General features: G+C 52.0%; 1 protein-coding gene across 1 annotated transcript in view; it reads left to right on the top strand.

The window, feature by feature from the left end:
* The window catches only part of Txnrd2 (thioredoxin reductase 2), a 51,242-nt gene extending 31,376 nt beyond the window's left edge, over positions 1 to 19,866 (top strand). Inside the window, 7 exon segments of the mRNA XM_005077513.4 lie at positions 10,281 to 10,417; positions 14,090 to 14,185; positions 14,717 to 14,809; positions 16,290 to 16,361; positions 16,854 to 16,951; positions 18,525 to 18,731; positions 19,635 to 19,866. Of these exon segments, the coding sequence (XP_005077570.1) occupies positions 10,281 to 10,417; positions 14,090 to 14,185; positions 14,717 to 14,809; positions 16,290 to 16,361; positions 16,854 to 16,951; positions 18,525 to 18,648 (620 nt within the window). The 3' untranslated portion in view covers positions 18,649 to 18,731; positions 19,635 to 19,866.
* The last annotated feature ends 6,061 nt before the right edge of the window (positions 19,867 to 25,927 follow it).

The raw sequence follows: 25,927 nt of genomic DNA on the forward strand, positions 1-25,927 counted from the left end.
AGTCTGCTCGGTGTGAGCCAGGGCTTAGAAAGCAGATCACCCTCAGAAACCTCTTTTTGCTCCATCTCAATGAGGCAGGTGGTCTCCGGGTGCGCCAGAGGAAGTTGTCCAATCTCAGTAGGTTCCAGAATGGGCTTCCTAAGGAACAGGGCTGCATTACAGAGCAATATGCTTCTGGAGAGAAACTTTTTCCTGAGTTGTTCAAGTGCATGGAAGTCAGTGGTGAGACTGAATGAGAGGAGGTGGAGCAGGGTCCAGATCACACAGGAGGGCGTGGCCGTGGATGGGAGTGCTCCAGCACAAGCTGACCCGTCACCGGAGAGCGTGCCACACTGCAAGAGCTAGTGAGTACGTTATGGACTCTACAAAAGACTAGGTCACGTCTTAGACCCCAAAGCGCCTGTTAAACTCATAGGGGTGAGGAGACAGCTTTTTTCTTGTCCCACCCCAATTCTCTTACCTTGGACACATGGAACCCTGTCTTGCCTGTGCTGTTTTTGCTTGTTTGATTTGCTTTTGAGACAGGGCCTCACTACATAGTCCAGGCTGATTTGAACTCACAATATAGCCCAAACTCGCTTCACACTTGCAGTCTTCCTGCTTCAGTCTCCCAAATTCTGGGCCCCCCAGAAAGTATCACCATGCCCCCCCCTTGTCACTCGACCATATGCCCAATGCTGTAGGGTCTGTGCCTTTGTAAAGCCTGGATCCCCTGACTTCCAGGGGGTCCTCATCAGGCAGAGCCTCTGTCCCTCCCTTGCTGGGAGTCTGTTCTACTCTTTTCTGTTTTCAAAAAGAGTATCCCCCAGACACGCCGCAGGAGTGATTGATGCTGGGGTTGGAAGCTTTTCGAAGTCCTTGGCCTCTGACCCTGCTTCCCCAGGGCTGTGGCAGTGGCGGCAGTGGTTTCTGGCACGCCTTCTGGGTGGTGGGGCTGGTGCTCACTGCTCGCTCGGGCATGTGCTGACTTCACCACCCCCATCTGAGCCAGGTTTTGTAAACATCCAGGAGCCACTTCCCACTTGAACAACGGGACTGCTTTCTGCAGCTCCCACTGATAAGCCTTTAATGAAGCATTATTTCTGCTAGCTATAAGATGATGCGCTCCGGGAGGTTAAAATAAAACACACAGCTGCATGGCTGGTCCCCCAGACATCTCTGTTGATCGTGCTTTCCATCCAAGCAACTGATACTGTGTCCCAACAAGCTGTACTTTGAGGGACGTTTAATAAAAGGATGGATGCTCTCCGAGGCCCCCAACACACCCATGGGCAGGAGAGGCCCCGCACCCTATCATACCTGACCAGGCCAATGTTCTGTAGTCTGTGGTAAACGTCAGGCCCTGACAGAGTGGTGCTGCACTCTGGAAGCCAGGAGGGGCCCTTTCCTGCACACAGCCTTGATCTCCAGTGGTGGATTAAACATATTAGCAGTTAAAGCAGTTAATTGCTGTGCAGGGGCCCCTCATTGTTTGTCTCTGAATCACCCGCCCACACCAGGTGTCTCAGATAATAGACTGGGAACCTCAGCAAGGAGGATTTCCTGTCTGCAGATGTGCCGATTACAGCGCTGAGTGAAGACAGTCAGCCTGCAGTCCGGGCAGGCGGGGTCTGCTCTGCCTAGCCAGGAGTTAACCAGTTGTGGCCTGAATTGGTGCTGTCTGGGGAGCTGGCCCAGCACAGCCCCCAACAGAGCCTTCTCTGAGGCCTGGCTGTACTTCAGCCGAGCTGAGATCTGGTTTTAAGGAAGGCATGTGGGGCCTCTGGAGAACGCCTTGGGAAACTGAGCGGAGACTGACCTTTGGCCATAGGCTGCCACAGCACATCCAGGCAGTCCTCTGCTCCTGCCCAGGAAAGATGGCACATCCATTCCTGGGTCACAGGACTCCTTCCCAACATGTGGAACAGGGCCTTGCTGAACCTTACATAATTGTCCCAATTATTTTAAGAGCTGGGAATGAGAGTGTGCCCATCTGAGGAACCTGTCTAGAGTGGCAGAGGGGTGGGCAGGTAAGATGGGGTGGGGGAGAGTGGGGGGTGGGATCCGCCTGACTCTCACCCCAGATGGTGAAGCCATTTCTTTCTATTCAGGCTTCATTTTAGACAACCTAATATCCTGTCTTCATTGTCATCATCATCTGTGTGAGTAGAAGCCAGGTCTGAGCCTCTGAAATGGTGTGAGAGAAGCTGGTCAGTCTTGGCTATTAGGTATTGGAACTTGACTTCCCAGATTCCGTCTGACCCCATGTGGAGGCTCTACAGGTCATCTACTTGGCATGTGTACCTGGCCTGCAGCCAGGGAAGCTGTGTGGGGACACCCAGTGCTTGGGGCCCAACCTCGGCCCAGGATAAGCTGTGTAGTTTGGCTCTCTGTTCCCACCCAGGACTACCTGTTTGTATATGTGTAAATGACATGCTCATACGGCAGACACAGTTACGCAGCCCTCCCCAACACTGAGTGCCAAGCAGCAGGAGAAGGAGAATAAACAGGACATTTATCACTAGGAATGCTGCTCTGAGCTCAGCAAAAGAGAAGGGGCAGAGCAGAGTGCGCACACACCTAGCCTGGAATCTCCACACTGAGGGGCTCATAGGCCTTAGAGGGTTCCTGGGGCCCTCACAACTGTAGGTGGGTCTAAGCTGTATTGAGTCAGGGCCATGATAGAAAAAGAAGGATGAGGAGAGGAAAAAGAAGAGGTTGGGGTTTAGCGGTAGACATTTAACATGCTGGAGGTCCTGGGTTTAATCCTCAGGACTAAGTAAATCACTGAGCAAAGAAGGGAGCTGGCATTGTGTCTCCCACCTGTAAACCCCTCCTTCTGAAGGCAGAAGGATTGCCATGAGTCCAAGGAGTACATGGGCTAGATAGGGAGTTTGGAGCCAGCCTGGGCTACAGAGTAAAACTCTACCCCCCAAAACTCCTCCTCCCCAAAAACAGTAAAAGAAAAGGCTAGAGATGTAGTCCAATTGGTAGAGTGCTTGCCTGCACTCGGCTTCATATAAACTGGGCACAAGCAGGCACATCCCTGTAATCCCAGTGCTGGGAAGGCAGGCAGTAGGGTCACGACGTTCAAGACCATCCTCAGCTACACATGGTTTACATGAAACCCTGCCTACAAAAAGAACCCATGGGCACAGATAAGAAGGTGATGAGCAGTTTAAAAACAAAACAGCCTGGATGGAACAGGCAAGCAACAGGCCAGGCTCAGCACATTTGAGTAGCACTGGGGTTTTCATAGGACAGTTGCCTAGGCTCTCCACACAGGCCTTTGTGGACCTCAGACTCTGTCGAGGCCACAGTGTGCCCTTCTCTGTCCAACGCTGTGCCACCTGGTGTGGCCGGATCAGTCTGGGTCACAGCCCCTCACTCGCCCACCCTGTTCCTGCTGGCACTCAAATCTCACCTCATTTCACGGATTGCCCTTCCCTGGTGGGAACATGTGCTGTAGGCAGGCATGAAATTGGAGGGCATGCTCGTTTAACTAGCATGGATCAGAGAGGCGTGGGCGCTGCTTGTGACCTTCCACCTGCACAGGCTTGGACCCAGCAGAGTACGGGGAATGACTGTGGCTGCCTTCTCACTCCATTGGCTGCTGCCCGCTCTGGCCACTTCTTGGGGAAGGGTCAACTATTCAGGAGGGACAGCAGCAGGCTTCAGGAGGGTGTGAGGGTGTGTGTGGGGGGGGGTCAGGGGTGCGGTGGAAGTGACAACCAGAGGTTCTCAGCACAGTGTCAGCTCACATACTCCAGGCCTATGTCTCAGGCATTTACTGAGAGGAGAGGAAAAGTGCATTTGAATGCCTTCATTGTATATGAAGTGGTAGAGCACATGTATCACATGTGAAGCTCTTAGGAGGCAAGAAAGGTAACAGGCAAAGTTTTAGCAGTTTGCAAAAGAAATGCCATTAGTAAATAGAAAACAGTTTTATTAGTCATCAGTGAAGTACAAATTAGAACATCAAGAGAGGTGTCGCACCAAGGTCAGAGTGTTAAATGAAAACAGAAACCTATTTGCCACAGGCTGGGAAGCCCCTGTCTTCCAGTCCAGCTCCCCTTCTTCTGGATCAGCAGTGAGAACCCAAGGGACGTGTGGCATGGGATGCTCCAGGCCGCCTTCCTGCTGGAGTCAAGGCAATAGAAACCCAGGAGCCCCGGATGCCCTGTTGAGGAGCATGTTGCCACCACCACACTTGGCCTAGAGCTGAGGCTGTAGGATGAAACCACAGAAACTGACTCCGGGCGCAGCAGGGGCTGGAGACCTCAGCTGGCACTGGGCACAATGCACACTGACAGACGTGGCTGCCCTCCAGCGTGGCCTGAGCACAGCCTGTGTTTGCTGGGGACAGTGCTCAGCATATTGGCTTGCACTTTGCTTCCCACTTGGTGAGTGTGCCACTGGATCTAGAGTGCCTAGAGCCACCTGCTTAAGTGGATGGCCCTTGGGTTGCCACCTGGCTCTTGTTTTCTACTTGCCATGGGTTCGAGACCTGAGCTCAGGAGGTGCCTTCATCTCCGATGGGCCCTCAGTGCCAGGAGGGAGCTTGGACCCAGCTCTCATCCCAAGGGAGAGAGCAAAGCTTGAGGGAGCTGTGAGGCTATGTCTGAGGTCATAGGGCCCACCCTGCTCCCTGTGGTCTATACCGTGGCTGCAGGGTTTGTCTGTTTCAGGGAATGGTCACACAATATAGGCTGTCTGGGGAAAGATAGCCTCTCTGGCCTCTGGGCTACACCATGCTTTCGGCCCTCAGTGTAGCTATGACTGCCTGTCTTGTGCCCCCCCCCCTTTTCCTCCACCATCCCTTCCAGAAGCAGTAACAAACCACTTGCCACACACTAGCCAAGCGATACTGTCTGCTGCTCTTCCATCCAGCCAGCCCGGCATTTGTTCCTCACGCTGCAGACTTGGCTCACATGGCCTTGTGCTCCCCAAATGTATATATACACCATGTCCTAGGAAATCTTGGCTTTGCAATAGACCATGACAGGCACTTAGTTCCTCCCCGCCTTCTCTCCTGGTACTACTTTCAGATGTATGCATTGTGTATCTGAACCAGCCTTCCCGGAATATTATCCCAGTGCTAAAAAAACTCCCATGGCACATTGGCTCCAAGGCTGTTGTAATGCTGTGGCAATGTGTGTGGAAATAAATGTGCTTAGAGGCTAGACCTGCTGTGCTACAGTTGCCTATAGCACTCAGTGTAGTGAGTGCTGTATGCAGTTATAGCTTGGGAACAAAAGGTCTATCTGTGAGGTAAGCTAGAGCAGCAAGGTTTGTGTAAGGAGACTCTACACACAATGTCAAACCATTCAGCGACATTCATCAGCATGTATCTCTGTTGTAAGCATATTTTTTCATCTTTACAATATGTATTATATATGTATATATAGTGAATATTTGTGCATTACTTGCTCTGAGCATAATTCAGACTTTTATAGACAATGGGTTAACAGCAAGTTACCAATTTTGAGCACAATGTATGGATAAGGAGGTTGAGAGTTACATCCCTTTTGAAAATGAACCCAGGTCCTACATAGTACAATTTAATATCTACAAAGCAAACTAAAACATACTGAAAATCACTTGACATTGTTAAGCATCTTTTAACTGTATCTTTATTTCCATAAGGCCCTTGGCACCTGCAAGATCAGTAGTTACCATAGTTACCATAAGGAGCTCTTGGCCTCCCAGGATCAGGTAGGCATACATGTAGGAGAAACCATGAACATAGTGTGTCCTGCACAGAGCAGGCTACCAGTTTTTTCCTTAGCCACCCCAGTTCCAGAACAATTGCCAGGAGGCAGTGAGTGCAGCAGGCTGGACTTAGCAGCCAGAGAAGACACCCAGGATCGAGCCATGGCCCCCTAACCTGTAGAACCTTTGCCTCCTCCCATGTGCTCCAGCCCTACCACAGGGCCCAACTCTTCCTCTCATGTGGCCTCCCATTGCCTGAGTTCAGTTTGATCCCTGTGGTGCCTGCCTGCCCACTCCCAGTTCCCCTGGCTGACTAGTGCCAAGAGGCTGGAGCCAGGCCCAAGCCAACTATAGCAGCCAGGCTTAGCTGGGTCTCAGTGTTTTGACTTCCACATCCATCGTAACAGCTGGAGACTTAAAGCTTCATCTGCCAGATGTTTAGGTGGGCGCCACCCACTTCCTGGACATTGCACACTGAAGTCTAGCTTGTCCCAAATACCAATAACTGTGGGAACTATGCCTTTGATGCCAAATCGCCTCTGTCCCTGGAGAATTGTCTGGAGCTCTGGGGGACATCCACCCGCTCCGGGGGACATCATCTGAATTCAAGGCAAAGGGCACCTCCCCTGACAGCTGAACTATGACAAAGCTCATATGCTACCCTCCCAGAACTGCATGGAACTTGAGAGGACAGACACACAGACAGTGAGAGCGACAGGCCTGTCCCGTCCCTGTTCTGGGCTTTGCACCCAAAAGCTAAGGGTGCAGTTTAGACACTGTCTGAAAGCCCATCTCCTCTCAGCTCTGAGCAGTTTGCTGGACAGCTGTAGGGGCTGTGCCAGAGAGAGCACGCTGAGGCCTGTGGTCTGGAGACCTGGCTATCAGCCTGCTTTTTCAGCACCATTACTGGCTTCCTGGTGAGGGGTCGGTCGCAGGCCTATTTTGAGGGTCTGGGCAGAACACGAATTTGCTTATTCTCACTGTTGGCTGTAGTCAGCGTGCTCCCTACACAGCACCTACTGCAGGTTGTCCTGGATTCTGTCTGTCCATGCAGATAGTCTGTTGGTGGGAGTTGACACCTGGAGCCTGTCTGGAGGAAGCATTCAGGGTAGGCAGGGTGGGGTAAGTACTTCACAGGAGTCCTGGGCATTTGGGGAAGTGGAAGAGTGCCCACCCAGTAGAGAACTGTGTGAGGAAATGTCAGCCCGTTAGTTCAGATGGGGTCCACCTGGACCAAGACACCTCACAGTTTACACACATAGGACAGAGCCACCTCCCTGTGGTTACCCTGACCAGTGAGACCCTGCCTTTCTACAGTACACAACCTGCAGGACACTGTCTTTGATCACATTTGACTCTGGAGCCTGGTTCCCTGGGCGGGAAGTAGTAGAGAGCCCAGGCTAAAACCAGGGCCACTCCAGGGCTCTTTGCGGCCAAGAACTGCATATTTTGGAAAAGAGAAGAAGCCATGACTTTCCAGTACAAATGTGACATTGCAGGATGTTAGCATTCCTCCTGGAATGGCACATAGATATCTTTGTAACTTCCATGTTAAGGTAGAATCCACACTGAAAACACGAGCTTCCCTGTCTCCAGAACTGTTGGCCCATGCATCTGAGGGTTTCCACAGCTCCGGATTCACTGAGGGTGGATATGTTTTTATTAGTGCTGGCAAAGAAACCTTGTGCATGTGTGTGAGGCAGGTGTTCTGTCCCTGTTTGCCCATTGTGGTTTTTGAGACAGAGTTTTACGTAGCCTGGGATGGCCCCAAGCATACTGCTTAGCCAAGGATGACCTTGATCTTGTGGTCCCCTAATTCTGTACCCCTATCCCTGTTCTGGGATTATAGGCATGTGTAAACACTTGATTTATGGTGCTGGAATTGAACCCAGGACTTCATACATTGCTAGTCAGGCACTCTACCAACTGAGAAAAATACTCATACAAAACGTTTTGCACCTACTGAGTACATGCACATTGTATTTTCTTGTTCCCCTGGTGAAAGCACAGCAGCTTCTCACTAGCACTGACATCAAATTAGGTCTCAGGAGTTATCCAGAGATGGGCCAAAGGCACAGAGTGTGGGGCAGGCTGCATGTGACAGGATGTGATTCCTTGTGGGAAGGGGGGCCTGGGACTGTCCCCCAAGGATGCTGAGAGGACTGTAGTGGATCCTGTCATCTGGACTCTTACAGCCTCTTGGTTCATTTGTTTAAATTTGTTTGTGGTTTTTAGAATTTTTTCCTGTGTTAACATCTCTTTTGAATATATAAACTATGTATACATGTAAAAAAGTGTCAAAGGATGTGTTTAGACAAGTATTCTCACTTCTGTCTGCTATCTTCTTCTCCTTGTTCTTTTGTTTGTTTTGCCTGAGGCAGGGTCTGCAATGTCGCCCTGACTGGCCTGGGACCCATTCTGCAGCCTAGACTGGGCCTGGAGCTTTCAGTGGTCCTCCCGCCTCATCTGCCTGAGTACTGTGGTGGCAAGCATGTGTCGCCACACCTGCCCTCTCTCCTTTTATAGGGCACTGTTTAATCTTTTTTACTGATTTCCTTGGCGTGGGGGGCACGCCCACACGTGGGCAGTCTTGCATGTGCGTGTACCCATCTTCACTCTTTGCACTGGAGACTTTTGTGTCTGTTCCATCTTTAAGACCCCCTCAGTTAGTGTCAGGAGTTTCTCTTGTCATCAGCATCAGGGTGACGTACTGAAATTTCAGCATGTAACCTGCAGCAAGAGCTCCCTGTGAAACCTATGTCTCATCTTGTCTGGGTCCTACATCGGTCCCTTTTATAGAAGGGAACACTGAAACCCACAGGAAAAAGACAGGTCTTTCTGCACAAAAAGACTGGTGAGCCAGGCAGCTGCCTGGGAAGAAGCTGTACCACCAGCAATCCAGAGAATGAAGGGGCCAGAGAGTATTATCCACATTTAAGAAATTTTTAAAGGGAGCAAGGAGGTTAAGGTAGTCAGGACCTGGTTCTGAGGAGGTCAAGAGGTCAAAGACTGTGGCCCGGGAGGAGACTGGTGCCCAGGCTAGCCCCTCAGTCTTCAGCGCCTCATGCACAATGGTAACCTTTTCCTCTTCATTCGTGAGGATCTCTGTCTCTTGGGTTAGCTACAGTTGTTTCACCCTTGGCTATGGGAGCAACCCTCTTCTGCATTACTAGACATTAAATACTATGTAGCCTGTCTCATTTTATCCAGAACAGTAGAGGCTCAGGCTGAAGCTCAGTGGTGGAAAGCTTGCTCAATGTGTGTGAGGCCCTAGGTTCCATCCAGCACTGAAAACCAGACAAAACAAGACCAGCAAACAAATGAGCAAGAGTATGTGTCATGGGAAGGTGAGGCAGAGTGAGTAGACAGAGGGCAAGCAGAGACAGGTGACCGAGGTTAGTCTAGGTCTGTTTGGATGATGCTGGTGACCACTATAGGCCCTACCACCTGGGCCTGTGTTGCCCTGCATGCAGCCTCCATGTAGAGACCTACAGGCCCTACCTAGACAGAGGCCTTGAGCATTGGCTGGGAACAGCTCTGAGGTCTAATTTTACCTCAGTCTGTCCAGTAAGCTATTAGGTGTCCCTTAGAAGAGGCCCAGGAAGGAGCTGTGGTTCTACGCCTGATATGGGAACAATACAGCAAAGACAGACAGACGGGTGTCTATAGTGCTATTCCCTTCCAAGGGAGGCCTGGTTTCTCCTGATTCTGAAACCAGAGCCATACTGTGTTGGGAGGTGGTGCATGGAAGGTTCTAGAGTCTGGCCTCCACAAACTAATTGTCAAGCTACAGTTATATCAGAAAGCATCTGCTCTTTACCCGTGTTTCAGAAAGCAGCACCCTAAAGGGACACCATCTTCAGTGGATGGTACCCACAGATACTAAAGTGTACTGAACGTCACAAGGTTCTATGGTACCTACAAGATTAGCAGTTGTCATAATAACTAAAGGAACATTGACAGACTTTCCCTCTTGGAGCCAGAGGCTATTACAGTCCCTCAATTCCTGACCCTCTGCAATCAGGCTTTTCAGTTTCTGAGTGGCTGTTCTGAGAAATCGCTTTTGTTTGTTTTATCTTTGGGGGACGGTCTTGCTAGGTTGTCTAGACAGCTTTATACTCCTGTGCTTGAGCATATCTTGCCTCGGCCTCTCAAAGTAGCTGGATCCTAGGCCAGCCACAGAACCCAGCTCTGAGAAATGTGTGTTAGATAACTTATTGGTTGATCTATGTATTTTACAGGAACTCAAACCAGAACATCCTATCTACTTGGTCTGCTGCTGAGCTATAGCCTCAATCTTGTTTTGGAAAAAGGTTTTCTCTATGTAGTCCTGGCTATCCTAGAACTCACTATGTAGACCAAGGCATCCTCAAACTCACAGAGATCCAACAACCTCTGCCTCCCCGGTGCTGGGTTCAAAGACTACACTACCATGCCCAGCCAGCCCTGTGTATACGTAGCCTAGGCTGGCCTGGGACTTGTTATCCTCCTGCCTCCTCCTGTCAAGAGCTGGGGTTTCATATGCCTGCGACTATATCACGTCAAAATTGCTAACCTAAATGTTTCAACTTTCTCTATTTTTCATTAAGGGCGAGTTCCGGAAACCAGAAATCTAAATCTGGAGAAAGCTGGTGTAAATGTCAATCCTGAGAACCAGAAGGTTGTCGTGGATGCCCAGGAGGCCACCTCTGTCCCCCACATCTTTGCCATTGGGGATGTTGCTGAGGTACGCTCTGCATCTGCCTGGCCGTGCCAGCCACTGGAAACCATATATTTCCATGCTCCCCTATTTCAGCCAGGCCTTGCGGTGAACATGATGTAGGCTCTGCTGTCCTCAGGAAAAACACGTCTCTCTCTAATCCCGGAGTACCAATCACAGGATCCAACTCCAGGGTAGTCAGATGCATCCTGAGAAGGATCGAGCACTAGCTTCTGCCCCTTCTAACCCTGTGCCTCTCTGGGAGCGTCAGGGTAAGACAGTTTAAAACTGGGGCTGGAGAGGCAGCTAAGTGGCTGCTTCCAGGGCACCAGGACCCCTAGTCCTACATGACAGCTCACAGCCATCCATAACTTCAGTTCCAGGGGATCTGATGCCCTCCTCTGGCCTCCTTGGGTACCAGGCACACATGTGGAGCACACCGACATACATGCATGCAAAATACCAATTCACAAAATAATTTTAAAAATGTAAAAAAATAAAACCCTGGCTGTACACAGAGTTAGCTGTTGCTGATTATAACCTTGGTGAGGTCTTACAGCCACAGAAGAAGAACCAGCCCCAGCTGAGGTCAGCAGGCCTTGTCCTTGCCATAGTCCCCCTCTGAGCCTAAAGCTGTTTCAGTCCCTTACTGACCAGGCTATCACTGTTCTTTCTTGGGTGAGGGGCTCAATATGGAGAAGCTATCAATACTCTGAGCCCTGTCCCTGCTGACTGGACCTGTGGCTGTGGACACCACCCTGCTTGCTTCTCTTCCATGAAAATCATGATCTACAGCACCTCCCTTGTAAGACTCTGGCTTGGGAAACATCCAGCTGCCCATTCTCCTCCTTCACTGGCTCCTAGAAAATGCCTACTTTGTTGGGCATTGGTGGCGCATGCCTTTAATCCCGGCACTCGGGAGGCAGAGGCAGGCGGCGGATCTCTGTGAGTTTGAGACCAGCCTGGTCTACAGAGCAAGCTCTAGAATAGCCTCCAAAGCTACAGAGAAACCCTGTCTGGAAAACGAAAGGAAGGAAGGAAGGAAGGAAGGAAGGAAGGAAGGAAGGAAGGAAGGAAGGAAGGAAGGAAGGAAGGAAGGAAGGAAAAGGCCTACTTCATCAGTCCTGGGTCTCTGCATCCTTAGCCTCAGGAGGAGCATGTACTGAGCCAATCTGATATATCTCAAGGAAGGTGCTCAGGAGCCCTACTTAGACACGCTCACACATGCTCACAGAGCCCTCAACCCTCTTGTCTCTCTGGTGACACCTACTATGTCTTCTACGAGTGTGTTTGTGTCCTAGGGCTGCTGTAACAAGCGGTTTATGCCACCACAAGTTCAGGAGAGTAGAGCACTCACACTTGGAGGCCTGAAGTTAAATCCGAGTGTGGTTAGGTCTGTACTCCTCAGTAACTTCTAGGAGGAGGTTACGTCCTGCCTCCTCTCTGCTGGGCCTGAGTGATCCTTGGGTCCCAACTCTGTCCTGTCATCACTTTAGTCTCCTCCAGGTGCTTTATGCCCTCCTTTGTTTTACATATTGTCCTTTGTCAGACTTGGGTCAGTATGTTACATACAAACCCATTTCCAAATAAACTCAAGTTCTAAGCAGGTATGTCTTTCTGGTGGGGGACACTGTGTTCATGAGAGCACTAGGGACACTGCAGGGACATGGGTGATGTCAGGTGTCAGGGGATACTCAGTGCCATTGTTGTAGAGAGATAGTGGGGTAGGTAACTGAAGGTCTTGGTTGGGAGCAAAGCAGGCTAGGCAAGAGCACCTGGCCCCTACGCCTTAGCTCCCTTTGGAGCTCACTTTGGGAAATGCAGAGAGGAACCTGGAGGAGCTGCGCCAGGGTTTGTGTCTAGTAGGTCCCAAGCCTGCTGGATCAGCATGGCTCCTGAGTCTTTTGTGTACCAGAGGGGTCCCCACCACTGTGAAAATGCTCAGATGAGCCAAATGGTCACTGTACAAGGCACCATCAGGCCCTGTGGCTGAAATTCTGGAATGTGACCTTCCTAGAGGCGCCAGGTTCCCACCTCTGCCAGGTTCAAAGCCTTGGAGATAGCAGTTCCGAAGACTGCATGAAAAGCTCCATGGGGCTTGCTGTCCAGCCCTTCCCCTTCTTGGTCATTTCACCATCCGCACACGCGCATACACACACTCACACACACTCGCACACGTTCATTTCATATGCCTGCATGTATATCTGTGCACCACATGTGTGCCTGGTACACATGGAAGTCAGAAGCTTTGTATCCAGACATCATATCCCTGGAAATGAAGTTATGAACAGTTGTGCGCTGCTATGTACGTGCTGAAACCCAGGTCCTCTACAAGAGCAGCCAGTGCTCTTAACCACTGAGCCATCTCTCCAGCCCCTCATGAACCTTGGTGGTGTGGCTGCTTGCTCTGCTGTGGTTGGTTTGGAGCTTGTAACCTCTGACTATAGGCTTCAGCTTTGCTTTGTGAGTACTGCACCCTGAGACAGCACCTGTGTTCTCTCAGAAAAGCACCATGTGCGGCTCTGCACCCTAGGATCAGTGCTGTGTTGCCACCAGCATGTGGCGCACAAAGACCTTCTTTATTTTGAAAATTCAGTATACAGTTTAAAAGGTCGTTGCAAGCAATGCAGATAACTCCTGCAGTCAGGTCAGGCCAATAACTACAAAAAACCCCAGGGTGAAGTGGTGGTGTTGTTTAATGTGCTATGCTGTGCTGTGTGGGGATGCTTCCTGGGTTACTCAGGCCTGATGGAATGCACAGGCTGGAAGTGGAGTTTATCTCTGTAGATCTTTACTCATTTCTGGAATGCCAAACAACATCTGCATTTCCTGCTACAGAGGTGATTGGCAGCGGGGGCCTGGGCTACTGCAAACAGAAACACCCGAGGCAAGGTGCGCCCTGAGACAGAGCGGTCTCCTGTGGAATGACACTGATTTGGGATTTGTCATGGACTGTGACATGCATGTCAAGCTGTGTGTCAGGAGCATATGACATGCTTGGGGCCATATGAACCAGACCCTGAGCCACTGGGAACCATGGCAGGATCTCTTTTGAGCTCTGTCATGAGACCAACACTCTTGAGATCATTGGTGTGATGGGTTCAGAGAAAAGCCTGTGCCAGGGAGAGTAGTGGGGCTATGCCCAGCAGCCTGTTCCTTTTCTAGAGAGAGTGATGATAACTCAGCATGCCCTTGCAGTGGGGTGGAGGGAAGACAGTGGCAGTAAGCAAACCCATAGGGGCCTTGGGAAATTCAGCCTCGCATGCTGAAGATGTCCAGATCCTCACAGCTCCTGTCCACGCCCTCACAGCTGCCCACGCCCTCACAGCTCCTGTCCACGCCCTCACAGCTGTCCACGCCCTCACAGCTCCTGTCCACGCCCTCACAGCTCCTGTCCACGCCCTCACAGCTCCTGTCCACGCCCTCACAGCTCCTGTCCACGCCCTCACAGCTCCTGTCCACGCCCTCACAGCTCCTGTCCACGCCCTCACAGCTGTCCACGCCCTCACGGCTCATGTGTGCACCCTCACAGCCATGCCCATATCCTTGTTGCCTATGTCCACATCCTCAAAGCTTGTGGTATGTTACTGGGAGTCTTCAACAGGGAACCACCTGCTGGGAAAGCAATGGGTGGTGGTGTGGTGCATCCATACAGGCCCAGGCCACCTGGAACATGGTGCTGTTGTGTTCTTCCTTCAGGGGCGGCCTGAGCTGACACCCACAGCTATCAAGGCAGGAAAACTACTGGCGCAGAGGCTCTTTGGGAAATCCTCAGCCTTAATGGATTACAGCAGCGTGAGTTCCTATAAAGGACCCAAATGCATCTTGGGAAAGGCTTGGCTGGTTCTCCTGGCCGAAGGGTTCATTTGCACCTATGTGTCTACATGTGCATGGTGTATGTATGTACACATGTATACATGCATGCATATGCACAGATATGTGTGCATGGTATATGTCCATGTGAGTGTGTGAATGTGAGTGCATGTGCATACATGAGCAGGAGGACATAGTCCTTGGGGCATATGAACCAGATCCCTAGTCATGGGAATATGAGCAGGATCTCTTATGCTCTGTCAATGTGTGGGTTCAGAGAAAAGTCTGTACTGGTGAGGGTAGTGTTATGGCTGGCAGCTTGTTTCCTCTTCTAGAGAAAGGGATGTATGTGGTTTGGCTCCTGGTCCAGCCCAGGAACAATAAGTGGCCACCTGCTGTGCTCGTGTGTGGTTGGGTCCCTGGCCTCAGATTACTACTCAAGTGTCACTTAGGGGATGCAATTTCAATTTGGGGGGCCCAAGAGGCATATCTCATTCCAGACCTACTTTGCAGGTTCCCACGACTGTCTTTACACCTCTGGAGTATGGCTGCGTGGGACTGTCTGAGGAGGAGGCTGTGGCTCTCCACGGCCAGGAGCATGTAGAGGTAGGGGACCACCTGCTGTCCCAGATGGAGTCTTTAGGGCAGGCCCTCGACCTTCCTCCCCTGAGGCCCTGGCGTCTGGCAGCCTCCAGCCCCACCCCTGACTATGCTGTGTGTGGAAGCTCTGTTGAGGTTCCTAGCATTCCCACCAGAGCTTCAGCTTGCAGAGAGCTTATGACAGGTCTCAGGTCCCTGTGCTGCTGGGTTCTCCCTACCTCTTAGTGGGAGGAGTCTCCTTTAACCTAATAGGTGCTGCTGGCCACTCCATGCTACCTCCTTGCCCAGGCTGGCCCACTTCTACCCACCTGGACCTCCACCTTTCTGGGACTCCTGAGGTTTCCAATGAACAAGACACGCACTTGCAGCCTAAACTCTGTCCCCCCCCCCCCCCCCCCGTTCTTCTAATGCTACAGGCCCAACGGCCCTGACTGGAGCCTTCATCCTAAACAAGGGGTTTCGCTGGGTGCTTTGGGAGTCTGCAGTGGCTGACTGTGGCCCCAGCAGTGCTTTCAGAGTAGGCCTGGAAGCTGGAGGACTTTGGTGTAGGTCTTCCTGTAGCGGCAGCTTGCAGGCAGAGACCCGGGTCACCAGGCTGTGGAGTCTGCCCGCTCCATGTACCCGGGCCCCTCCATCATGGAGACAGGCCTGACAGGCCTGCCCTCCCAGCACTTTATTTGCTATTTTTGTTAGATTCATCATAAGTACACTGGGACATGTGTTCATAGAATTTTATAATGCTTTATATTTCATGATGTTGAATGGCCAAACATTCTTGTTTGTTTTTTTTCAGCTCTGTCTTGCTTAGAACAATATTCTCTGAAGTCCTATTAATTAATAATGGCTGTGTAGCACATGTGGGGCCCCGCTCATTTTTTATATGACTGCAGCCCTGAACACACTGTCAAGCTCTTCATGGGTGCTGAAAGCCCTTGTTCCACAGCTCCAGTGGGGCTGGGGCCTGCCCTGCCCCCCCACAACCCTGCACCAACCCCTCCTCTTAGCTGAAGTTTGCCAAGTCAGCACCAGGGTGTCTCAGGGAGGCCAGGCAGCCGTCTGAGAGCCATTCCTGCTCACGTGGGTGGGATGGGCACTCCTACACCAGCGACTTGCCTGAGGTCTCTCTGTCCAGTCTGCATCTCTTGGGGGTGCCCCAGTAGCATGGCTCAAACATGGTCTCTGTGGTACCATGGCTAGTAGCACCTCAGCAGCCTGGTGCCTGCACGCCTGCTGTATTTCAGTGGGGAGTCTTAGATGTGGGTAGGAGAGACTCAATCTGCAGACTACATGGCTGTGGGTAGAGGCTTCCTGAACACAGAAGGACACACTCTGCAACCAGCTGAGGTGTTTCCACCTCTCACACCTACCCTTGGATCACACGAGTGCCTCTGGGTCCCTGAGAATCCTGCCTTCCCAGTACTTTTTGTTGTTGTTAGTTCTAAGACTATAGGACTGACTTAGGCATGGCCACCTGATTGTCACCCAGGTTTACCATGCATACTATAAGCCGTTGGAATTCACAGTGCCGGATCGGGATGCATCGCAGTGCTACATAAAGGTGAGTGTGCTTAGGGCCATGGGTAGGTGCACTGGGACTAAGAGGGGGAGTGTGCTGCTGTCTGCAGGGCAGAGCAGCGAATAGTAGCCACTTTCCCCACGTGACAAAGTACCTGCAAAAGCAACTTAAAGACGGTTTACTTTGTCCCACAGTATGAGGAAAGGCTTGGTGGCAAGAGCTTGAAGCAGCCTGTCACATGAGTCTGCAGTCAAGAAGTAGAGAGATGGATGCTGGTGCTCAGCTCACAATCTCTTCTTTGTGCAGTCTGAATCATAGCCCATGGAATTGTGCAGCCCTCAGTTATGATGGGGCTGCCCACCACCATTAACCCAACGTAGAAACTCCTTCGTGGAGCTTGTCAAATTGACAGTCAGTACTAGCTACCACAAAGGGAAACCTCTGAGGTCTGTGGAGATAGGGAATAGCAAGTCCCTACGGCTGGATGGGTCCCCTGTAGCTCTAAGTGTCAGTCAAAATCACTGTGGCTTTCAGATGGTGTGCTTGAGGGAGCCCCCACAGCTGGTGCTGGGCCTGCACTTCCTCGGCCCCAACGCTGGAGAAGTCACTCAAGGATTTGCACTGGGGATCAAGTAAGTCATGTAGAATCCTGGCCATGGGGGCTGTAGCCACTTCCCCGTGTGTTCTGGGGATCAAGTAAGTCATGTAGAATCCTGGCCATGGGGGCTGTAGCCACTTCCCTGTGGGTTCTGGCGGCAGTTTCTGTTAGTTGTCTTCACAGTAGCGGAAGCTGCTGGGTCCACATTTGTGGGGGAGCGGTTTGTGCCTGTCTGCAGGGGCATCCTTCAGCCTGCCTCAGGCATGGTGGACACAGCAGGAGAGGGACTTTCTCTGGCCAAAGGTCCTAAGCAGGATGGCTGCAGCCCTGGGGCCCGGCTGAAATGGGTGTGGTTGAGCCCTCCCTCCCACACCCTTCTACTATTCATTTTTGTTTCTAGTTCCTGTAAGCTGTGTGGTTTGTAGTTGTTTTGTCTGCCCTGCTGCCCCTTCCTCCCACAGGTTTCTCTGTGTATCCTTGACGGTCTGTAACTGACTCTTTAGAACAGGCTGGCCCCAAATCAGAGATCTTTCTCCCCAATGCTGAGATTGAAGGTGTGTGCCACCACCACCTGGACAAATTGTTTTTCTTTCTTGTTGCTTATGCTACCATTATTGAGCTACAAGAGCTCTTTGCATATTAAGGAAATCAATATTATAAAAAGAGGTTGCCACCATTTAAAGGCCTTCAGAAATTCTTCCCAAAACTGAATTGTCTGAGCGATGAATTTGCATTCAGGACAGTGAATGGGAATGTACTGTGGGACAGCCCTATCTCGTTAATCCCAGGGCCTTCCCCAGCCAAGCTAATGTGGATGCCCTGCTTACCATCACCCACACCATGCATCCATGGTACATACTGCCCACATGGTCTCTAGCAGGATGCTCAGGAGAGACTGCTCATGGATCCTACCTGGTGTCTACTTTGTAGCAAACTCTTATGTGTTAATTTTCCTGTAATCTTCTAAAGACCACAGAACATATATTCTAAAGACATGGGCTCACCTGGGACCTACAGCTCATGCTTGGGAGAACCTTAACACAAGCCATTGCCCTAACACATTTGTAGGCCAGGAGGCCTGAGGCTTGCTGTCATATGACAGGTGTGGTCCAAGCCCTGTCTCTCCCACACAACCCTTCAACATGTTGATCCTATTCCTTCGTTGGAATCCTCTCTTTGCTCTCCTTGTCCCTAGACCTCTTACTCCCAAGGCCCAACTCTTAGCCATGCTCATGTGCTCCCAGCCCACTGGGGACCCAGACGTCCACACGCCTTCCTTCTGTCCACCTTTCCCTATGCCTTCTCACATCTGTGTCCTTCAGGACACACCGTGACAGTGATAGAGCAGGCCTTGAGGAAGGGACAATTAGGACAGAGACAGACTAGAGCAAGGCAGGGATAGGAGGGCCTGAGGTAGGTAGCAACTTAGCAATGTAGGTAGTGGGTGTTTACTGGGAGGCAGTGGGCAGTACGGCATAGGCACGGCCAGGTAGTGTTTGTGCTGACCCAGTAAGGAAGTCACATGCCTTCTAAGCCTTTCCAAGGCCGTGGCATAGACAGACCAACCCCAGACTGTCCGCTTACCATTCCACTCTCAATGTATGCAGATGTGGGGCGTCGTACGCACAGGTGATGCAGACAGTAGGGATCCATCCCACCTGCTCCGAAGAGGTGGTGAAACTGCACATCTCCAAGCGCTCAGGCCTGGATCCCACTGTGACTGGATGCTGAGGTTAAGTCACCATCCCTGCCAAGCTGAGGGCACACGCTATGCCATGTGTCTAGTACAAGACTCCTCAAACACCTGGGTCGAGGTGAGCAGGCTTGAAACGAGCATTTGTGACTAGAGTCTTGGGAGCCACCGTGCACCCCGGCATGATGCCAAGTACATGCAGGAGTTCCCCACAGGCTGGGCTCTCACAGCATCTCCTGGTCAGTGTCAAGTATTGCTCTCTGTGTGTCGTTTGTCCCTGCAGGAAGCACAAGTGCCGGCTCATTTCCTTCTTGCCCAGAAGGTGGAGATGCTGCCTTGCACACAGCTGACTGACCACCACACATAAGGCTCTCCTATAGCTTTGTAGAGCCTGGTGGCCAAGTGGGCAGCCAGGGACACAGTACCTTCCTTAGCAGTCACTGTAGTCCTCTTCTGAGGAAGAAATTGGCGAAGGCCTCCTGCCCCTGCCATGTCACTGTGGTCTGACAGCACCCTCTAGAAGCCCCAGTCCTTGAGTCTGCATGCTACAGCCCATCCTGGGCTGTCTGTCTTGGTTGTCACCCTTCTTGGTCTGGGCCTTTGGTGACTGTTCTCCTCACTGAAGCTGAGGGGGAGGCTATAGGAAGAGATGTCCTCTATTGGGTCTGAGTCCCAGACACCCAGTGGGTGGTCAGTCTGATCAGGGGCCTTGTCTAGGCATTCTGGCACTATCTCTACCATAGCTTCCCAGCGCCAGGGCTGCATTTGACAAAGAGGCCCTCTAAGCGAGCTCTTAGCACAATGTTATACCTTCTGGGGCTTTTGTTAAGAGCCCCGTGTAAGTTTAGATCGAAATAGTTTTGCAGCAACTGCAGTTGCTCTGATATACCAATCTGGGCAGGGGTGGGGGGCTCTCTTCAAGGACTCATTTCCAACCCATCTCTCAAGGGTCTCCTGTGGTTTGGGGTGACATAGCTAAGCTGATGTGAGGGTTGGCCTGTGCTGACCCACCTGTTATTGGCAGGACTGGAAGGCTTTGCTGCCTCCTCAGAGACCCCAGATGTGGATGGAGCACCGTGTGTCCTGCAGGGATGACTGCACAGAGTAGTTACTCTACATCGGCATCCTCCGGCCAGCCTTCCCATACTCCAGCGTCAGATAATGATGGCCTGTGCAGAAACCCCCATGTGGGCTGCCCAGGTTTGAGACCCCTGGCATTTCTGGATCACCAATAAAGAGGGTATTTTGCTAAAGCATATCTGGTTGTGGTATCCCCAGGATTGCCCAATGTCACATGGTAGTAGCTTCCAATCAGGATCTGCTGCCACCAGAACCATAATACATGGAGCCACAGTGTCTTAGTCCTAGAGTTCCAGCAGCCATAGGGAGGGACAACCCTGGCCTGACCCTTCCGTTCCCTGGCAGGACACAGCACCTCTCCATTTTCAGCCTCCCTTCAGCTACTGGATCAGGTCTGGCTTTTTGTTTGTTTGTTTGTTTTTTGTTTTATTTTGGTTTGGTTTGGTTTGGTTTTTCGAGACAGGGTTTCTCTGTGGTTTTGGAGGCTGTCCTGGAACTCGCTTGGTAGATCAGGCTGGCTTCAAACTCACAGAGATCCGCCTGCCTCTGTCTCCTGAGTGCTGGGATTAAAGGCGTGTGCCACCACCGCCCAACCTGGCTCATCAGGTCTGAAGGCATTTTTCTAGAGATCCCTCCAGGACCTTCTACCAAGGTTACCCCTAAGGTCCAGAGGTCACCAGGGGTCAGGAGCAGGAGGAAAGGGTCTGCCAGGGTTGTTTGAGGTTTCCTGTCCCTGAACTGACTGCCACTCACCTCCTCACTTTCCACTGTGGCCCTCCAAGTCAGCTTGTGGACTGGTTTTGGCTAATCCTCCACAGTGAAGCTTGATGGGCCAGAGAGTGCCTGTCAATCACTGCAGGGAGAGACAGCCCTGACAGGGAGGGGCAGGGCCCTGCATTATGCTGAGGCTTTAGCAGAGGCTAATCTCGTGTCTTCCTTAAGAAAACATCACTTAGCCTGGCCCCAGGAGCCTTGGATGGGACCCTGCTTGTCAGCCAACAAAGGAATGTGTTTGCACCTTAATGGGCCTACAGGAGTCTGGCTCAAAGTGGAAGTGTGCAGGGTGCTCTCAGGCACCCAATTAAGACGCCAAGTGCTGTGCTGGGCCCGCCCTCCTGACAAGTGCAGGGCCAGATCAGCCGTGTCCTGTTTAATGCATCACTGGTGGCACGCCCCAGCCTGCCTGGATCCTAGGGCGTGGTTGGGGGGGTGGGGTGCTCCTCTAGCTTGAGGTATTATCTGCCCTCCAGGCAGAGAGGTCAGCTTGCACCTGCTGCCTCAGACCAGTGGGGTGGGAAGCCTCTAGGGCCTGGCCAGGTGTATCCCCTGGGACCACAGCTCTGGGGCAGTCTCTGCCATAGGGGCAAACAAGCACCTTAAATTGGCCTTGGTGCTGGGTGACAATTAACTGGCCCTTTGCACACACTGGCCTGTAGCTTCCTGCCTCCCCAGCCAGCCAATGCATCCATGCATTCATGTCCCCAAAGCCCCTTCAGGATAGTTACTGGTCTGTGCGCACTGCCCATTGGGGTCCTCTTAATCCTGTTCTGGCTCCACAGGGCTGAGTGAGGGCTTTGAGCCCAGGTCTCACCAGAGCAGCTGGCTGCCTTTGTGGTTTCCAGAGCCTGCTCCTGGACCCCATAGCTGGGCCAGTGTGTGCAGCTGCACTGGCTGGCCTCAAAGGTAGGGCCTCCTTTTACATCCTCTTCCCAGAACAAAATATGCATCGGGGCACTTGCCCCTGGAATCTTTGCCTCTGCCTGTGCCAGACTCTAGGAGGCCCAGACATCCACAAATCCATGTTATATGGCTTCAGGTCCTAGCTCCCTCTGCAGGAGTCTGGCCAACTCACAGGCAGCGAGTGCTGCAGAGGAAAGACTGCCACAGGGATGAGCCGCCACCCAACATACGTTTGGGGCCAGTCAGTGTAGCCCCACACACTGGCCTGGCTATGGGGCCCAGGGGCAGGTTCAGGAGACCACAGAGGCAGCCCAGTGCTCTGGTGAGACCTGACCCCAGAGCTCTCACTCAGTCATGTGTGGAGCCAGAACAGAACTAGGAAGTCCCCAACCGGGCAGTATGCACAGACCAGTGACTACCTTGTGCTGCTCACCGAAGGTTGTTGTGCCTTGTGCCGAAGGCAGAGCCAATGCCAAGGAGCAGGACCATGGATGAGCTGCATTAGCAGTGGTATCTGTCCTGAGTGTCTGCACCTCCAAGTTGCAGGTCACTGCAGGACCAGTCCCCTCTCTGGACCAGGAAATGCAACAAGGGCTAGAATGCCCCAGGACCAGGTGCTCCCCATCCCAGAGCCAGATGCTCCCCTGGGCCGCCTCTTCTCTGCCTTTGCATGTTTTTATGATGCAATGAAAATATGTTTTTAATTCCTCAGATTGTTCCATGTAACCTGCAATTACCCCCGGCAATGCTTTACACACCTCTGCTTGTGGCTTTGGATTGCGCAAGGACATGGGAAGGAAAGGAGTTGGTAGGAGCTCCCTCCCTGCCTGACTACCCTGGGAAGTAGAATGGAGTTCCCTGCTCCTGGCACCTCGCCCTGGCCCACACCATCCCCACTTCATGCTGTCCTGAGATCCCTGTGCATCAGGCACAGAGGAGGGTGACAGGTGCTTTTGAGGGCCAGGCTGAGAGTGCAGTAGTGGAGGACAGAGCCCAGCAAGGCTCTGAGAGGGTTCTGAGGCAAACAGCAGAGCCGCTCAGACTGTAGCACACACCCCCATTCTGCACATCACAAACCCCTGGGGACCCCTACCTCTGCTCAGCTGGCAGCAGGGACATGTGTCCCTACTGTGCTTTGCTGGCCTTGGAGATTGTCTCCATGTCCTGGCTGGACACCCTTGCCAGAATGGACTTGCCTGTGAGAAACAGCAGTGTCTGCCTGAGGCACCAGGCATGAGCTTGTGTCTGAGATCCACATTTTTGTTCTTTGCTACCTTGACATATGACTCAGTTCCACAGATAGCCACTGCAGCAGTGGTTCCCAAACAGAACCCAGGAGGTGCCACCAGTGTCTGGGACCCTGGCCCCAGTGTGATGTAGAACTAGGCAAGCTTAACACCCCCCCTACACACACACACCTAGGACTCACATACTGAATGCTACCTGGAGCTATGGGCAAGTTAGGACTTAAGAACACCTTGAGACAGCTGCCCAGAATGTTGTCAGATAGACTGTCCTTGAAGAGACCTAGGAATAAAAGACCATGTCACTTTTCAGGCTCAACGTCTCCCTGGTCAGGAGGCTTTATTGCATGAGACACATGCTGGTGTCAGCACTGGACTGTCTGTTCCTGCTCCCCTCACTCTTGCCTGACCTGTCCCTCTGGATACTACTTCCCGGCACCTAGTAACCTTGGGTGACATACTCCAAGCAAGGGCCTGACCAAATGCACTGGACTCCCCTGGCCTGGCCTCTGTTGATCCTCCTACCTCCCTAGTCAGTTCACCCTTAGCTCCACAAGGCATACACAGTGGGAATGATGTGTGCAGATCACACCCAGACATGGGTGGGCATTCCCATAGCTCGCGATCAGCACGTAGGCACTGGGTGCTTAGGAGTGGACCACACAGACCTATCTCCCTTTGGAAGCACCTGTGAACTGATTCTCCATCCAAATGACCTGAGACAGGCCTAGCTCCTGGGAGCCAACCCCAGCCCAAGACGAAGGTGTACTCTTCTGATGGAGGATGTCCTTCTGTATATATGTTTTTCTTCTTGGTTGATGAATAAAACACTGTTTGGCCAATAGCCAGTAGAGGCAGGAAGATAGGCGGGACTAGGAGATGAGGAGAATTCTGGGAAAGGTAGGCAGAGAGACACCATAGGAGATGCCTTGGAGGGACCAGGAGGATAGGATGGATGTGCCAGGCATTCTCTGGTAAGATAAGGCCATGTATAAATACATAGATAAATAGAAATGGGTTAATAAGAGAGAGCTAGCCAATAAGAAGCCCTATCCATCGGCCAATAGTTTAATAATATAAGTATTTGTGTGCTTATTCAGGGCTGAATGGTGGCAGGACATGGCGGGACAAGAACTCCAGCAACACTCTTCCAGCCCCAAATTTGCAGGGTGTGGACTTACTACTGAGTGCAGGATCCCCAGCCCAACACTAACCAGGTAGAGAGCAGAACAAGGGCTTCCAGACTGTTTCCTGGGCATCTGTGGAACTCAAGCTGCAGCCCCTGTCTTTGTTAGTGTCTCTGTGAAGAGACACCATGAACACAGCAACTCTTAGAAAGGAAAGCATCTAATTGGGGCTTGCTTACAGTTTCAGAGGTTTAGCTCATTTTTTCCCCATGGCCAAGAGCATGGTGGGGAACATGGTGCATGCAGGCAGACTTGGTGCTGGAGAAGGAGCTGATACCCAGTGACGCAGTTCCTCCAACAAGGCCACACCTCCTAATCCCTCCCAAGTAGCGCCACTCCCTGATGACTAAGCATTCAAACATAGGAGCCTTATGGGGGCCGTTCCCATTCAAACCACCACATCCCCCAAACCTGCCCTAATGGGCCTTCAGCACAAAAGATGTCTCCCTGAGGAACCTGAGCTAAACACAAGCCTCTGTACTGCTTAAGCTGGCTTCATCCTGTCTCCTCTCCTTGTCCCCACAAAGTGCTTTTTCCAGTGCAAGTCCAGAGCCAGCAGAATCCACGGGGCTTTGTTTTTTGATCCAGGCCCAGGCTGCACTGCTGTGGACTGCTCCTCAAGTGCTTCCTGAATCAGGCAAAGGCACAAATAAATGGAGCCACACATGTGCCTTGCTCTCACAGTGGAAGGCAAGAGGAGGGTGCTGCCAGACCCGGGCCCTGCTTATCCCTCACAGCCAGGGAAGGGTCTCGTTGGTGCTTTGACTGGCTTCTTGCAGCTGAGATGGGAGATACCCCAGAATTGTGCAGACACCCCAGTCCAGCCACAGTCATGCCCTAGGTTGCTCAGCAAGCCTCTCAGACAGGGTAGAGGAAAAAGGAGTTTCCCAGAGAGGCTGGTGAGGGCTTGCCCAACCATGACGCAAGATACTCAGGATATGAAATAAGCGAACACAAGATTCTTCAACATAGGGTGCCAAGAGGCCTCGAGGAGATGACGGTGGCCCCCTGCACCTCTCCATGCAGTGTCATGTCACACTCATGCCTGACATTGCCCATCTTGTGTGGCCCAGGGCCACCAAAGGTCCAACATTGATGCTGTCCACTCTGGATGGGGAGCTGTCCTGGGAGGAGGAAGAACAGAAGGCCCATTTGATGGTGACTTTGTGGCCTTGATGGTGAGTCAGCCAGGGCCATGGCTGCTTACCCAGGGGCAGCTGCTGGCCCTCACTTTCCTGCAGAGCCACCCTGAGCATCCCTGCTGCTGAGACCTGGCCTCTGCTGTCCCCAAACCCCTTAAGCTCTCCAAGAGCTCTCATGTTTCTGGTCTTGCCACCAGAGGGTTTGGACAGCCCTGTAAGTTCTGGTCCACAGCCAAGCACCTGTGACTACAAGGGCTGTGTGGAGACCTTCACATCTCCCAGGGGCCTAGAAGCATCTTAGACCTGAGCCTGCCTAATCTCAGCCCTGCTGCGGTTTATGATACTCAGGTTACCCTAATCCTGAAACCCAAGCTGGGGTCCCTGGAGCAGTCCCAGTGCCATCTGAGGAGCACATGAGGCCTTCCCAGTAGGCGGTAAGAGGACTCCCTTCACAGGCCTTCTGTATTCAGAGCTGGCCTTCACCAGGCATAGAGCAGGGCGCTGCACACTCAGGCTAGAAATCCAATCCAGATAGACCCAAGGAGTCACTGAAGACACTGAACTCAACTGTCTGGCTGTGCAGGGTGAAGCCTCATCTCAGCAAGGAAACACAAAGCCCGGGCAAAGGCAACAGGGATGGGCAAGGCAGACCAGGCCCAATCCCTTCTAGGATTTCATGGGACAGCAATTGGGCCTTGCAGTTCCTTAAAGTTAATTTTTTTTCTCTCCCAATAAAATTGGATATTTTGCGCTTAAAACTGATGATCAAATAACACCACATGCTTGGGAATAAAGTGGAGCCATAAACAAGTTATAGTGTGACATAGCAACTGGGAGTTAATAGCCAGATGGGCACAGTTCCCTGCCCCAGTTGTGGTCACTGACTGCTTTGAGACAAGGGCTGATGGATAGAGGGTTTGAGCCATGAGGCATCGGGCTCTTATCTGGCTACTCATTGAGCCTTATTTGCAGCCCATCCCGAAA

Source organism: Mesocricetus auratus, unplaced genomic scaffold, assembly GCF_017639785.1.
Source record: "Mesocricetus auratus isolate SY011 unplaced genomic scaffold, BCM_Maur_2.0 Super-Scaffold_100008, whole genome shotgun sequence".
Classification (NCBI taxonomy): Eukaryota; Metazoa; Chordata; class Mammalia; order Rodentia; family Cricetidae; genus Mesocricetus; species Mesocricetus auratus.